The sequence below is a fragment of the Cherax quadricarinatus genome, chromosome 1 (genome assembly GCF_038502225.1).
Source record: "Cherax quadricarinatus isolate ZL_2023a chromosome 1, ASM3850222v1, whole genome shotgun sequence".
Classification (NCBI taxonomy): domain Eukaryota; kingdom Metazoa; phylum Arthropoda; class Malacostraca; order Decapoda; family Parastacidae; genus Cherax; species Cherax quadricarinatus.
Genome location: NC_091292.1, coordinates 17,104,946 through 17,119,209, shown reverse-complemented (window position 1 = coordinate 17,119,209; position 14,264 = coordinate 17,104,946). Strand labels below are relative to the sequence as shown.

Here is a 14,264-nt window from a genome sequence, read left to right as displayed (position 1 = left end):
GAAGCTTTCTACAACAGATGGGAACATAAAAAGTCTGGGCTGAATGGTACTGCCCTTGATGCTGGCCATGTAGTCAGAAACTGTAAGGCTGGGGGTGATGTCCTGGTAGTCAGTAAATGTGGGGCTGATAGTGTTGTTCTGGGAGACAGTAATGGTGAAGCTGGAGGTGCTGTCCTGGGAGACAGTAATGGTGAAGCTGGAAATTTTGTCCAGGTAGTCGGGAATTATACGCAGGAAGGAATGCATATAAATGACCTCATGGGAAACATGAGCCGTAGTGGGAAAACAAGTGTAGTCAAAGATAAGATAAAACCAATATTGCAAACTAGAAATACCACAGGAAATAGCAAACAACAGGACTCCACTAGCAATAGTGAGGATATATTACCAAAAACAACTGGTGGGAGCTCCATTGTTGGTGCTAGGAAGGATAGGAATAAGACAGGTAAACATGCACCAAAAGGGAATACAGTCACAGAAATCCAAGGCAAACGGAAACCAAGCCTGTGCACATACTATGCACTTGGTATCTGCAGGCATGGGAAATCTGGAAAAACAGATGGGACGTGCAACTATGACCACCCTAGAAAATGCTGTGCCCATATGACAACAGGAAAATGCAAACTCCCTTCCTGTAAGCTTTTTCACCCTGAAATGTGTACCTCTTCAGTACAGGAAAGACTGTGCTATAACTTAAAAAAAAAGATACAAAACATCCAGGCCATGGGAAAACCTGGGTAGCCACAGCCACTCAAGAGGGAGAGGTTTTTTAGTGCCAGGAAGGAAAAAAAACTGGCAGGAAATGGCAGAAATCGTACACCAAATCCAGTCATTCCTGGAGTGGAACCACAGTCGATGGCCTCCACTCCAAACCAACAGATACCAACAATACCATCAGTCCGATAACATTCTTCTTTGAAAATATACAGGGTCTAAAGCCAGCAACAAACAACAAAATACCTTTCATCTGTGGACTGCTTGCAGAGGCAAATGCAATGTTCGCGGCTTTCACTGAGATCCACATAAAGGATCACTTGGACAACGAAATATGGATCCCAGGTTACAACCTATACAGCTGTGACAGAGTGAACAGGCAAAAGAAAGGGGGTTGGCCTGTACATTGCAGAGTCACTTGTTTGCACAGAACTGCTTAATGCCTCAAATGATGTAGTGGAAGTTTTAGCAGTAAAGATCGAGAACCAAAACCTAGTCATTGTGGTAGTCTACAAGCCTCCGGATGCAACATCCCAGCAATTCCAGGAACAGCTGTTAAAAATTGACCACTGTTTGGAAAATCTGCCAGCTCCTGCACCCAACATCTTGCTCCTGGGGGATTTCAACTTAAGGCACCTAAAATGGAGGAATATAGCAAATAATATTGTTGCAGAAATAACACCAGGAGGCAGCTCTGATGAAAACCCACACTCACACGAGCTTTTAAATCTCTGCACAAAATTCAATTTAAACCAGCAAATAATAGAGCCTACTAGAATGGAGAATACACTAGACCTCATCTTCACTAACAATGATGATCTGATACGAAATGTCACCATATCAAAAACAATATACTCAGATCACAACATAATTGAGGTTCAGACATGTATGCGCGGAGCCCCAGACCGACATAATGAGATTAGTCATGAGGGAGCATTCACCAAATTCAACTTCAATAACAAAAACATAAAGTGGGACCAAGCAAACCAAGTCCTAACCGATATAAGCTGGGAAGATATACTAAGCAACACAGACCCCAACTTATGCCTAGAACAGATTAACTCGGTGGCACTCGATGTATGCACAAGGCTTATTCCTCTAAGAAAAAGGAGGAGTAGATGTAAAATAGAAAGAGACAGGCGCTCCCTTTACAGGCGACGGAAAAGAATAACAGAGCGGCTAAAAGAGGTCAATATATCTGAAATGCGTAGGGAGACACTGGTCAGAGAAATAGCAAGCATCGAACTTAAGCTAAAGGAATCTTATAGGAGTCAGGAATCGCGGGAAGAACTAAAAGCCATAAATGAAATCGAAATAAACCCAAAGTATTTCTTCTCCTATGCCAAATCAAAGTCGAGAACAACGTCCAGTATTGGGCCCTTACTTAAACAAGATGGGTCCTACACAGATGACAGCAAGGAAATGAGTGAGCTACTCAAATCCCAATATGACTCGGTTTTTAGCAAGCCGCTAACCAGACTGAGAGTCGAAGATCAAAATGAATTTTTTATGAGAGAGCCACAGAATTTGGTTAACACAAGCCTATCTGATGTTATCCTGACGCCAAATGACTTCGAACAGGCGATAAATGACATGCCCATGCACTCTGCCCCAGGGGCAGACTCATGGAACTCCGTGTTCATCAAGAACTGCAAGAAGCCCCTATCACGAGCTTTTACCATCCTATGGAGAGGGAGCATGGACACGGGGGTCCTCCCACAGTTACTAAAAACAACAGACATAGCCCCACTCCACAAAGGGGGCAGTAAAGCAACAGCAAAGAACTACAGACCGATAGCACTAACATTCCATGTCATAAAAATCTTTGAAAGGGTCCTAAGAAGCAAGATCACCACCCATCTAGCACGTTAAGAGACCATACAATAAGTGTCAGGGGCCCGAGACTGTTCAACTGCCTCCCAGCATACATAAGGGGGATTACCAACAGACCCCTGGCAGTCTTCAAGCTGGCACTGGACAAGCACCTAATGTCGGTTCCTGACCAGCCGGGCTGTGGCTCGTACGTTGTTTGCGTGCAGCCAGCAGTAGCAGCCTGGTTGATCAGGCTCTGATCCACCAGGAGGCCTGGTCACAGACCGGGCCGCGGGGGCGTTGACCCCCGGAACTCTCTCCAGGTAAACTCCAGGTAAACTCCAGGCTCTAACTCAGTCAAAGAGTTCTGGGTTGCAAACATGCAAGGCTCTCCCTCACTCAAAGAGTTCTGGGTTGCAAACATGCAGGGCTCTAACTCAGTCAAAGAGTTCTGGGTTGCAAACATGCAAGGCTCTAACTCAGTCAAAGAGTTCTGGGTTGCAAACATGAAAGGCTCTAACTCACTCAAAGAGTTCTGGGTTGCAAACATGCAAGGAAATAAGTCACTCTGTCTGACTTTTTTGGGTTATCCCAGGTTCTCTACACATATGCTGCTATGTATGATAATTCTATGTAACTGTATTTGCGTATACCTGAATAAACTTACTTACTTACTTATTAAGGCTCTAACTCAGTCAAAGAGTTCTGGGTTGCAAACATGCAAGGCTCTAACTCAGTCAAAGAATTCTGAGTTACAAACGTGCAAGGCTCTCCATCGGGAACACAAACAAAAACATACTTGGCTTTACTCGTTTTTAAAAGAAAAGCTTTGTCTATGCACTTGAGTATCCAAAAAAGATTATACCACTGCTCAATTGATTTTCTTAACTTGATAGACGAGACAGGTCTCTTAAAAACGGGAAGGAAATCTCCAAACTTTAATCACATGTTCACATTATTTACACATTTATTCGAATATTTAGTAGTGGAAGGGATTACAACCCTTCTATAGCCTGGGATGAATATTTACATCTTATTCAACACAAATAATAGGGTTTTTCCAAAGAACATACCATATTTTTTAACAGTGGTATATTATTAAATTCGAATTTGTAGTCAACAAATCAAAAAACTAATAGATAATTCACAGATACCCCAGTAAATAAAGCAGTAACATCAAAGTTGGAACATTAAGAATTTACTTCCACGTTATAAGCTTGCAGCTTGTTTAAAAAAATGTTGTATGCTATTAGCATGAACTTGGATTTTAAAACAACCGATACTCAGTCAAACCATATATAAATGCATTAATTCCCGCACGTGAACCATTATTGTAAAAGCGTGTTCTGACCTCTTTGAAACAGTTGAGTCTCTTGGGCCACACGTCTGAGTGGACTGATGATCCACCTTTGCTGCCACAGTGATGTTAACACTGCCAATGACAGAAGGCTTGATCTTCACTGTGTGCACTATCTTGCTCTGGGCGTTTACACATGTCGTGTGATGACCTGGTGCTTCCGTGTCAGATGTCAAGATTTCGTACTTAAAACTATTCAGTAAAGTCACTGAAATCTTGAGCAAAGACATGAATGAGAAGACGGAATGACTCTTAAAAACTAACTTTGCTTCATATCATTACAATGTATAGATCATATATTCACAACTAACCTACACATTTTAAAGGAAAAGTTAATGACTTCGATTCTTCCTGGGCTATTAAAAAGTTATTACTAGATAATGGTTAAGGATGGACTGATACATCGTCCAATTTTCGTCCATAGTATTGACTTATTTTACATCATGTACTGTCACATAGCTAGAGACTACTACATTATTTTACTCATAAAACAACTGTTCAGGGAGTGGCGTGTATGAACGAGACTTACTGGTAACGGATCCTCGAGGTAGTTAAAGATGGAAATTTTAACTGGAAGCGTTTCTCCTCGTTTGATGGAGGGTGGCAACGTGAGGTCGACGAAGAATGAGGTAAAAGCGGTTATATTAGACTTCTGAGACACGCCCAGACCTTCTTGTGGGTGGACACACACTGCCTTGCCCACCCACTGTGTGATGGTATCTGGCATGGTTACCTCTTTGCTGCTTATACCATCAGACCTGTACCTCCACAAAATGTGATCTTATTTTACAAATTATTATTATTATTATTATTATTATTATTATTATTATTATTAATGGGAAGAGCTAAACCCGAAGGGGTGTTACAGTGCCAGGCAGTTTAACTTGTCATTAACTTAAGTTACTGTAAGAAAATTATTTTAACAGTTCTTCGGTTAAGCTGAAGTGGCACAATAGTTAATTTAATAATTCTTCAGTAAAGTTATAGTAACATACCGGCTTTCACAACGGTCCTTCTTTTATTATTACATTCATGGGGAGAGAGTACTAAACCTGTAGGGGGTTTAGTACTTCCCCATGATCAAGAGCCCTTCACTGACATCAAGGACCTTCCTCCCCCTCGAGGGAAACTGTTCTTTAATTAAGTGATGAAACAAAATAGCTATTTTAATGTTCTTTCATTTAAGATGAAGTAAGATAATAGGTTTTTAACAGTTCTTCTGTTAAGTTACATCATCAAGATAACTCTACACTTACACTCTTACTTAACAGTTTTTAACAGTTCTTCTGTTAAGTTACATCATCAAGATAACTCTACACTTACACTCTTACTTAACAGTTTTTAACAGTTCTTCTGTTAAGTTACATCATCAAGATAACTCTACACTTACACTCTTACTCAACAGTTTTTAACAGTTCTTCTGTTAAGTTACATCACCAAGATAACTCTACACTTACACTCTTACTTAAGAACCATTTGTATAGAATATATATTAGAAATATGCACAAATACCATCGATACGGAGGATAAATTCAACTCGCATTTCATTGCATATTGAATTGTACTATATTTTAATTTATATTACAATTTACTTCAATTAAATTTCATCTATTTAATAGAATTATATAGTACAATTGCACTCAAATATTCTTTTGATAAAACAGCTCTAGCAATATAAGCATTAATATATTTGGTGAGTTTTCTAGCTTGCTTATTATTTATAAAGCATTATGCACATATTAACATTTCCAAGAATGTGTGGAAAGTTTTATGAATACCTTCGTAAGGTTACCCATGTGAAAATCATTTTATAAAGCAGAAACTAAGACAAATGGTACTAATAAATTATTAATTCAAAGACACCAGATTAGAAATTAGGATCGCAAACAACCTAACTAATCAAAACATTACTGTTGTTATTAGATTAATAAATTTATAAGTGGTTCATTACTACTGTGACTTGCTTATCTAATAAAAATGTTGGGGCCCAGTCCTTGGGCCCATTATGTGCCTCTACGACGCACAGTATGTATATAGGGTGTTTAATTAACCTATCAAACGAAACTGTACTAGCAAACTAGCGTTTAGCACTTGCAGTGAATAACCCACATGAGTTTAGTGTTTCATAATATACAATACAATACTAAATTAGACATATAACTTACGGTAATACAAACAGGTCCCACAACCAGGTCTCAGGGAAGTAGGTGCGAGGAGAATCCCCAGTTGTACCAGCTGGTGAGCTTTCGTCCAGCGAGTCGTACTGTGGAGCAGCGAACTTCATTACTTCTCCACCAAAACGATTTTGTGAAAAGGAAGATACACCACCCGAGCCGTAGTGGACGCGATTAATAACTGAAATGTGATAGTCTGTAAAAATACAAAAAAATTGTGATACACCTCACTATTACTTTTTTAATATACAAATGTACATATGATGGGATGATATTCGGACACCGAGGACCTAAGGTACGTACAATGAGCTGAATTTACTCACTTAGGTTTCATGCCTAACCTAACCGAAACAGACTAGTGTACATTTTCAATGTGTTGATAGAACATAGGTCAATAACTTGGGCATTACTACACAAAATATCTCTTGGTCTTACGTTTTACACTATTTTCTTTTCAGCGCTGTATGACTTGTGGGTTTAGCGCTTAGTTTTGATTGTAATAACAATAATAATAATACATTGTTTTCTATTCCATCTTATTTGCTTATACAAAATTGGTATGAAATATTCAGTATGTAACATAAAACACTAAGTTTCAGAAGTTCGACAAACATCACTGGTATTTATTTAGTTCATAAGAGAGCGTTGGTATTACTTTTCTCTCCAGTAAAGATATTATTTAAATTCAGAAGAATATTTTCTCAGCAATAACAATTTAGGTAGTCATCATCTCAGCATGGACCAATATGAGCAAAACCTCTATGACATAACATATATAGCCCGTAGCTAAGTGATAGCACCTTTGGCTCAAAACCAAAGGACCTGACTTAAGAAATCGTAATGACACGATTGCAAATAAACCATACCCCCGGCCGGGATTGAACCCGCGGTCATAGAGTCTCAAAACTCCAGCCCGTCGCGCTAGCCACTAGACCAGCTAGCCACAATAAGATTCATCCAACTAGGTATATTTCTACACCATAGGAAGGTTAGCACAGGCACCTCTGTGACCACAAATGCAAGTTTTTACAGACGAATCTCCAGCTAGCGTGGCCGTGACGAACTCTAGCTCAAGTCCCTTCACTGCCGTCAACATGACTTAAGAAATCGTAATGACACGTGGCTAGCGCGACGGGCTGGAGTTTTGAGACTCTATGACCGCGGGTTCAATCCCGGCCGGGGGTATGGTTCAAAGGACCTGGGTTCAATCACAGGGAAGCAGAGACGTTTGCACAAGTCTTCACACCTGCTTCCCCTATTAACGTAGCATTAAAAAAATACAAGCTGCAAGGATACACATAAATATATGAATGACAACTAATTACATAGCGTAGACCTATCTAAGATATATTACCATACCAGGGATACCACCCACAACTGTCCACTAACAACCAGTAACTATATATTGCTACATAAACATGGCCAACATTTTATCCACAGTGGTATATTACAAACTATTCGGGATAAATACCATGACTTTGCTCTCTGTAGATAAAGCATTACCATATGTGTGTATGTGTGTGTGTGTGTGTGTGTGTACTCACCTAACTGTACTCACCTAATTGTGGTTGCAGGGGTCGAGACTCAGCTCCTGGCCCCGCCTCTTCACTGATCGCTACTGGATCCTCTCTCTCTCTGGTTCCTGAGCTTTGTCATACCTCTTCTTAAAACTATGTATGGTTCCTGCCTCCACTACTTCACTTGCTAGGCTATTCCACTTGCTGACAACTTTATGACTGAAGAAATACTTCCTAACGTCCCTGTGACTCGTCTGAGTCATCAGCTTCCAGTTGTGACCCCTTGTCCCTGAGTCCCCTCTCTGGAACATCCTATCTCTGTCCACCTTGTCTATTCCCCGCAGTATCTTGTATGTCGTTATTATGTCTCCCCTGACCCTTCTGCCCTCCAGTGTCGTCAGTCCGATTTCCCTTAACCTTTCCTCGTACGACATTCCCTTGAGCTCTGGGACTAGCCTTGTTGCAAACTTTTGTACTTTCTCTAACTTCTTGACGTGCTTGACCAGGTGTGGGTTCTAGACTGGTGCTGCATACTCCAGTATGGGCCTAACATACACAGTGTACAGTGTCTTGAACGATTCCTTATTAAGGTATCGGAACGCTATTCTCAGGTTTGCCAGGCGCCCATATGCTGCAGCGGTTATTTGGTTGATGTGTGCCTCCGGTGATGTGCTCGGTGTTATGGTCACCCCAAGGTCTTTCTCCCTGAGTGAGGTCTGTAGTCTTTGTCCACCTAGCCTATACTCTGTCTGCGGTCTTCTTTGCACCTCCCCAATCTTCATGACTTTGCATTTGGCTGGATTGAATTCGAGAAGCCAGTTACTGGACCACATGTCCAGCCTGTCCAGGTCTCTTTGCAGTCCTGCCTCATCCTCGTCCGATTTAATTCTTCTCATCAACTTCACGTCATCTGCGAACAGGGACACTTCAGAGTCTATTCCTTCCATCATGTCGTTCACATATATCAAAAATAGCACTGGTCCTAGAACTGACCCCTGTGGGACCCCGCTCGTAACAGGGGCCCACTGTGATACCTCTTGACGTACCATGACTCGTTGCTGCCTCCCTGTCAGGTATTCCCTTATCCATTGCAGTGCCCTCCCTTTTACATGCGCCTGATCCTCCAGCTTCTGCAATAATCTCTTGTGGGGAACTGTGTCAAAGGCCTTCCTGCAGTCTAGGAAAACGCAATCTACCCACCCCTCTCTCTCGTGTCTTACTTCTGTTACCTTGTCATAAAACTCCAGGAGGTTTGTGATACAAGATTTGCCTTCCATGAACCCATGCTGGTTTTCATTTATAATCTTGTTCCTTTCCAGGTGTTCGACCACTCTCCTCCTGATAATCTTCTCCATGACTTTGCACACAATACATGTCAGAGACACAGGTCTGTAGTTTAGTGCCTCGTTTCTGTTTCCTTTCTTAAATATGGGGACTACATTAGCTGTCTTCCATTTCTCAGGTAGTTGCCTAGTTTCAAGGGATGTGTTGAAGATTGTGGTTAGAGGCACACAGAGCATCTCTGCTCCTTCTCTAAGGACCCATGGGGAGATGTTGTCTGGTCCCATCGCCTTTGAGGTGTCAAGGTCACTTAAGAGCTTCTTCACCTCCTCCTCAGTTGTTCGTATGTCATCCAACACTTGTTGGTATATTCCCTCTTGATGTTCCCTTCTGTGCTGTCTTCCCACAGCCCTTCCTGTCTCTACTGTAAAAACTTCCTTAAATCTCCTGTTCAGCTCCTCACATACCTCCTGATCATTTCTTGTGAGTTCTCCACTTTCAGTCCTTAATCTGATCACCTGGTCTTTGACTGTTGTCTTCCTCCTGATGTGGCTATACAACAGTTTCGGGTCAGTCTTGATTCTCGATGCTATGTCATTTTCATACTGTCATTTATAATCTTGTTCCTTTCCAAGTGTTCGACCACTCTCCTCCTGATAATCTTCTCCATGACTTTGCACACAATACATGTCAGAGACACAGGTCTGTAGTTTAGTGCCTCGTTTCTGTTTCCTTTCTTAAATATGGGGACTACATTAGCTGTCTTCCATTTCTCAGGTAGTTGCCCAGTTTCAAGGGATGTGTTGAAGATTGTGGTTAGAGGCATGCACAGCATCTCTGCTCCTTCTCTAATGACCCATGGGGAGATGTTGTCTGGTCCCATCGCCTTTGAGGTGTCAAGGTCACTTAAGAGCTTCTTCACCTCCTCCTCAGTTGTTCGTATGTCATCCAACACTTGTTGGTATATTCCCTCTTGATGTTCCCTTCTGTGCTGTCTTCCCACAGCCCTTCCTGTCTCTACTGCAAAAACTTCCTTAAATCTCCTGTTCAGCTCCTCACATACCTCCTGATTATTTCTTGTGAGTTCTCCACCTTCTGTCCTTAATCTGATCACCTGGTCTTTGACTGTTGTCTTCCTCCTGATGTGGCTATACAACAGTTTCGGGTCAGTCTTGATTCTCGATGCTATGTCATTTTCATACTGTCGTTGGGCCTCCCTCCTTACCTGTGCGTACTCATTCCTGGCTCTGCGACTGATCTCCCTATTTTCGTGTGTTCTCTGCCTTCTGTACTTTTTCCATTCTCTATTGCATTTTGTTTTTGCCTCCTTACACCGTCGGGTAAACCAGGGGCTCGTTCTGGTCTTCCCGTTGTTACTGTTGCCCTTGGGAATAAACCTTTCCACCGCCTCCTTGCATTTTGTTGTTACATATTCCATCATTTCATTTACTGGCTTTCCTGCCAGTTCTCTGTCCCACTGGACCTCCCGCAGGAAGTTCTTCAACCCTATGTAGTCCCCTCTTTTATAGTCAGGCTTTTCCCATTCAACTCCTGTTATTCTCTCCACTTGCAGCTCTACAATGTATTCAGAGCACAGAACCACGTGGTCGCTAGCTCCTAGGGGACTCTCATACTTGATGTTCTCAATGTCTGAGCTGCCCAGGGTGAACACAAGGTCCAATCTTGCTGGTTCATCCTCCCTCGCACTCTGGTAGTGTCCTTAACATGTTGGTGCATAAGGTTTTCCAGCACCATGTCCAACATCCTGGCTCTCCATGTTTTGGGACCCCCATGTGGCTCCAGGTTTTCCCAGTCTATCTCCCTATGGTTGAAATCCCCCATAACCAGCAACTTTGCTCTGCTGGAGTGAGCTCTTCTTGCCACCTCAGCAAGTGTGTCCACCATTGCTCTGTTGCTCTCTTCATATTCCTCCCTTGGCCTCCTGCAGATCCGTGTGTGTGTGTGTGTGTGTGTGTGTGTGTGTACTCACCTAGTTGAGGTTGCAGGGGTCGAGTCCAAGCTCCTGGCCCCGCCTCTTCACTGGTCTCTACTAGGTCACTCTCCCTGAACCATGAGCTTTATCGTACCTCTGCTTAAAGCTATGTATGGATCCTGCCTCCACTACATCTCTTCCCAAACTATTCCACTTCCTGACTACTCTGTGGCTGAAGAAATACTTCCTAACATCCCTTTGATTCATCTGTGTCTTCAGCTTCCAACTGTGTCCCCGTGTTGCTGTGTCCAGTCTTTGGAACATCCTGTCTTTGTCCACCTTGTCAATTCCTCTCAATATTTTGTAAGTCGTTATCATGTCCCCCCTATCTCTCCTGTCCTCCAGTGTCGTCAAATTGATTTCCCTTAACCTCTCCTCATAGGACATACCTCTTAACCCTGGGACTAGTCTTGTTGCAAACCTTTGCACTTTCTCTAGTTTCTTTACATGCTTGGCTAGGTGTGGGTTCCAAACTGGTGCCGCATACTCCAATATGGGTCTAACGTACACGGTGTACAGGGTCCTGAACGATTCCTTATTAAGATGTCGGAATGCTGTTCTGAGGTTTGCCAGGCGCCCATATGCTTCGGCAGTTATTTGGTTGATGTGCGCTTCAGGAGATGTGCCTGGTGTTATACTCACCCCAAGATCTTTTTCCTTGAGTGATGTTTGTAGTCTCTGGCCCCCCTAGACTGTACTCCGTCTGCGGTCTTCTTTGCCCTTCCCCAATCCTCATGACTTTGCACTTGGTGGGATTGAACTCCAGGAGCCAGTTGCTGGACCAGGTCTGCAGCCTGTCCAGATCCCTTTGTATTTCTGCCTGGTCTGTGTGTGTACTCACCTATTTGTACTCACCTATTTGTGGTTGCAGGGGTCGAGTCATAGCTCCTGGCCCCGCCTCTTCACTGATTGCTACTAGGTCCTCTCTCTCCCTGCTCCATGAGCTTTATCATACCTCGCCTTAAAACTATGTATGGTTCCCGCCTCCACTACTTCACTTTCTAGGCTATTCCACGGCTTGACTACTCTATGACTGAAGAAATACTTCCTAACATCCCTCTGATTCATCTGAGTCTTCAACTTCCAATTGTGACCTCTTGTGTCTGTGTCCCATCTCTGGAACATCCCGTCTTTGTCCACTTCGTCTATTCCGCGCAGTATTTTATATGTCGTTATCATGTCTCCCCTGACCCTCCTGGCCTCCAGTGTCGTCAGACCGATTTCCCTCAACCTTTCTTCGTAGGACAATCCCCGTAGCTCTGGGACTAGTCTTGTTGCAAACCTTTGCACTTTCTCTAATTTCTTGACGTGCTTGACTAGGTGTGGATTCCAAACTGGTGCTGCATACTCCAGTATGGGCCTGACGTAAATGGTATACAGAGTCTTGAACGAATCCTTACTGAGGTATCGGAACGCTATCCGTAATTTTGCCAGGCGCCCATATGCTGCAGCAGTTATCTGATTGATGTGCGCCTCGGGAGATATGCTCGGTGTTATACTCACCCCCAGATCTTTTTCCTTGAGTGAGGTTTGCAGACTTTGGCCATCTAAACTATATTGTGTCTGCGGTCTTCTTTGCCCTTCCCCAATCTTCATGACTTTGCATTTGGCGGGGTTAAATTCAAGGAGCCAGTTGCTGGACCAGGCTTGTAGCCTGTCCAGGTCTCTTTGTAGTCCTGCCTGATCCTCATCCGATTTGATTCTTCTCATTAACTTCACATCGTCCGCAAACAAGGACACTTCTGAGTCTATCCCTTCCGTTATGTCATTCACATATACCAAGAACAGCACAGGTCCTAGGACTGACCCCTGTGGAACCCCGCTTGTCACAGGCGCCCACTCTGACACCTCGTCACGTACCATGACTCGTTGTTGCCTCCCTGTCAGGTATTCTCTGATCCATTGCAGTGCCTTTCCTGTTATGTGTGCCTGATCCTCTAGCTTTTGCAGTAACCTCTTGTGAGGAACTGTGTCGAAGGCCTTCTTGCAGTCCAAAAAAATGCAGTCGATCCACCCCTCTCTCTCTTGTCTTACTTCTGTCACCTTGTCATAAAACTCTAGTAGGTTTGTGACACAGGATTTTCCTCCCCTGAAACCATGCTGGTTGTCAATTATACACTTGTTTCTTTCCAGGTGCTCCACCACTCTCCTCCTGATGATCTTCTCCATGACCTTGCATACTATACACGTTAGTGATACAGGTCTGTAGTTTAGTGCCTCATGTCTGTCTCCCTTTTTAAAAATTGGGACTACATTTGCCATCTTCCATACCTCGGGGAGTTGCCAAGTTTCAAATGATGTGTTGAAGATCTTTGTTAACGGTACACACAATATCTCTGCTCCCTCTTTAAGGACCCATGGAGAGATGTTGTCTGGTCCCACCGTCTTTGAGGTGTCAAGTTCGCATAGCAGCTTCTTCACCTCCTCCTTGGTTATATGTACCTCATCCAGCACTTGCTTTTGCACCCCCCTGCTCTGATTTCCTGGAGTCCTACTGGTTTCCACTGTAAATACTTCTTTAAATCTTGTGTTGAGCTCCTGACATACCTCCCGGTCGTTTCTTGTGAATTCCCCATCACCCTTCCTCAGTCTGATTACCTGGTCCTTGACTGTTGTTTTCCTCCTGATGTGGCTGTACAACAGCTTCGGGGCAGTCTTGACTTTCGATGCTGTCATTTTCGTATTGCCGTGTGTGTGTGTGTGTGTGTGTGTGTGTGTGTGTGTGTGTGTGTGTGTGTGTGTGTGTGTGTGTGTGTGTGTGTGTGTGTGTGTGTGTGTGTGTGACCCAATTAATATTTGCACTAATAACCCACTACAGTTGTGACCGGGTGTGGACGTGTGAACTCCTCATTACTTTGTAATTTGTTCATGATTGTAACCATGTATAGACGTGTAGATGATTCATTACCTTTGTAACTTTGTCATGATTGTGACCAGATTTACCTGGAGTTCATTACCTTTGTAACTTGTTCAGCTATCAAAACTTTGGGGTCCACTCCCTGGAATCTTTTGACTACCGCCCACAGGATGTGTATGGAGTGCATAATAAGGATATTAAACTTAAGCAACAGCTGTAAGGAGACTATCCCATATATCTCCACTCTGTGACCGAACCCGGGTTCATTGGTTGTGAGCCCAAAGATGCTACAACTCATAAACAAGCCATACTCCTACGTGTGACAAAAGCATGTGCAAAATCAAAGTTGATAACTGATGATCTCAAACAAGGACTCAAAACTCGCTTCCAGATACGACACTTGACTGAGATCCATTCTACATCTGTTGAGGCAGCTGTCCTGGAGTTAGCTTCAATTCTATATGAAAACATCTGTAAAACTTAAGTTCAGTCTATGATGGAGTACATTTATGATAAATTCATGGGTGATGTTATAGTCCAAATAAGGGTTGTAATCCCT

General features: G+C 43.0%; 1 protein-coding gene across 3 annotated transcripts in view; it reads right to left on the bottom strand.

Moving 5' to 3' along the window:
• LOC128684950 (murinoglobulin-1) overlaps positions 1-14,264 on the bottom strand; it is a 206,200-nt gene that overhangs the window by 79,485 nt on the left and 112,451 nt on the right. For 2 of the 3 annotated variants that reach the window (XM_070099615.1, XM_070099712.1), the window contains exons 15-17: positions 6,049-6,253; positions 4,413-4,641; positions 3,878-4,098 (exon numbers count right to left, since the gene is read on the bottom strand). In XM_070099615.1, the coding sequence (XP_069955716.1) occupies positions 3,878-4,098; positions 4,413-4,641; positions 6,049-6,253 (655 nt within the window). The remainder of the gene's footprint in view (positions 1-3,877; positions 4,099-4,412; positions 4,642-6,048; positions 6,254-14,264) is intronic. The other variant, XM_070099663.1, reaches the window with a different exon arrangement.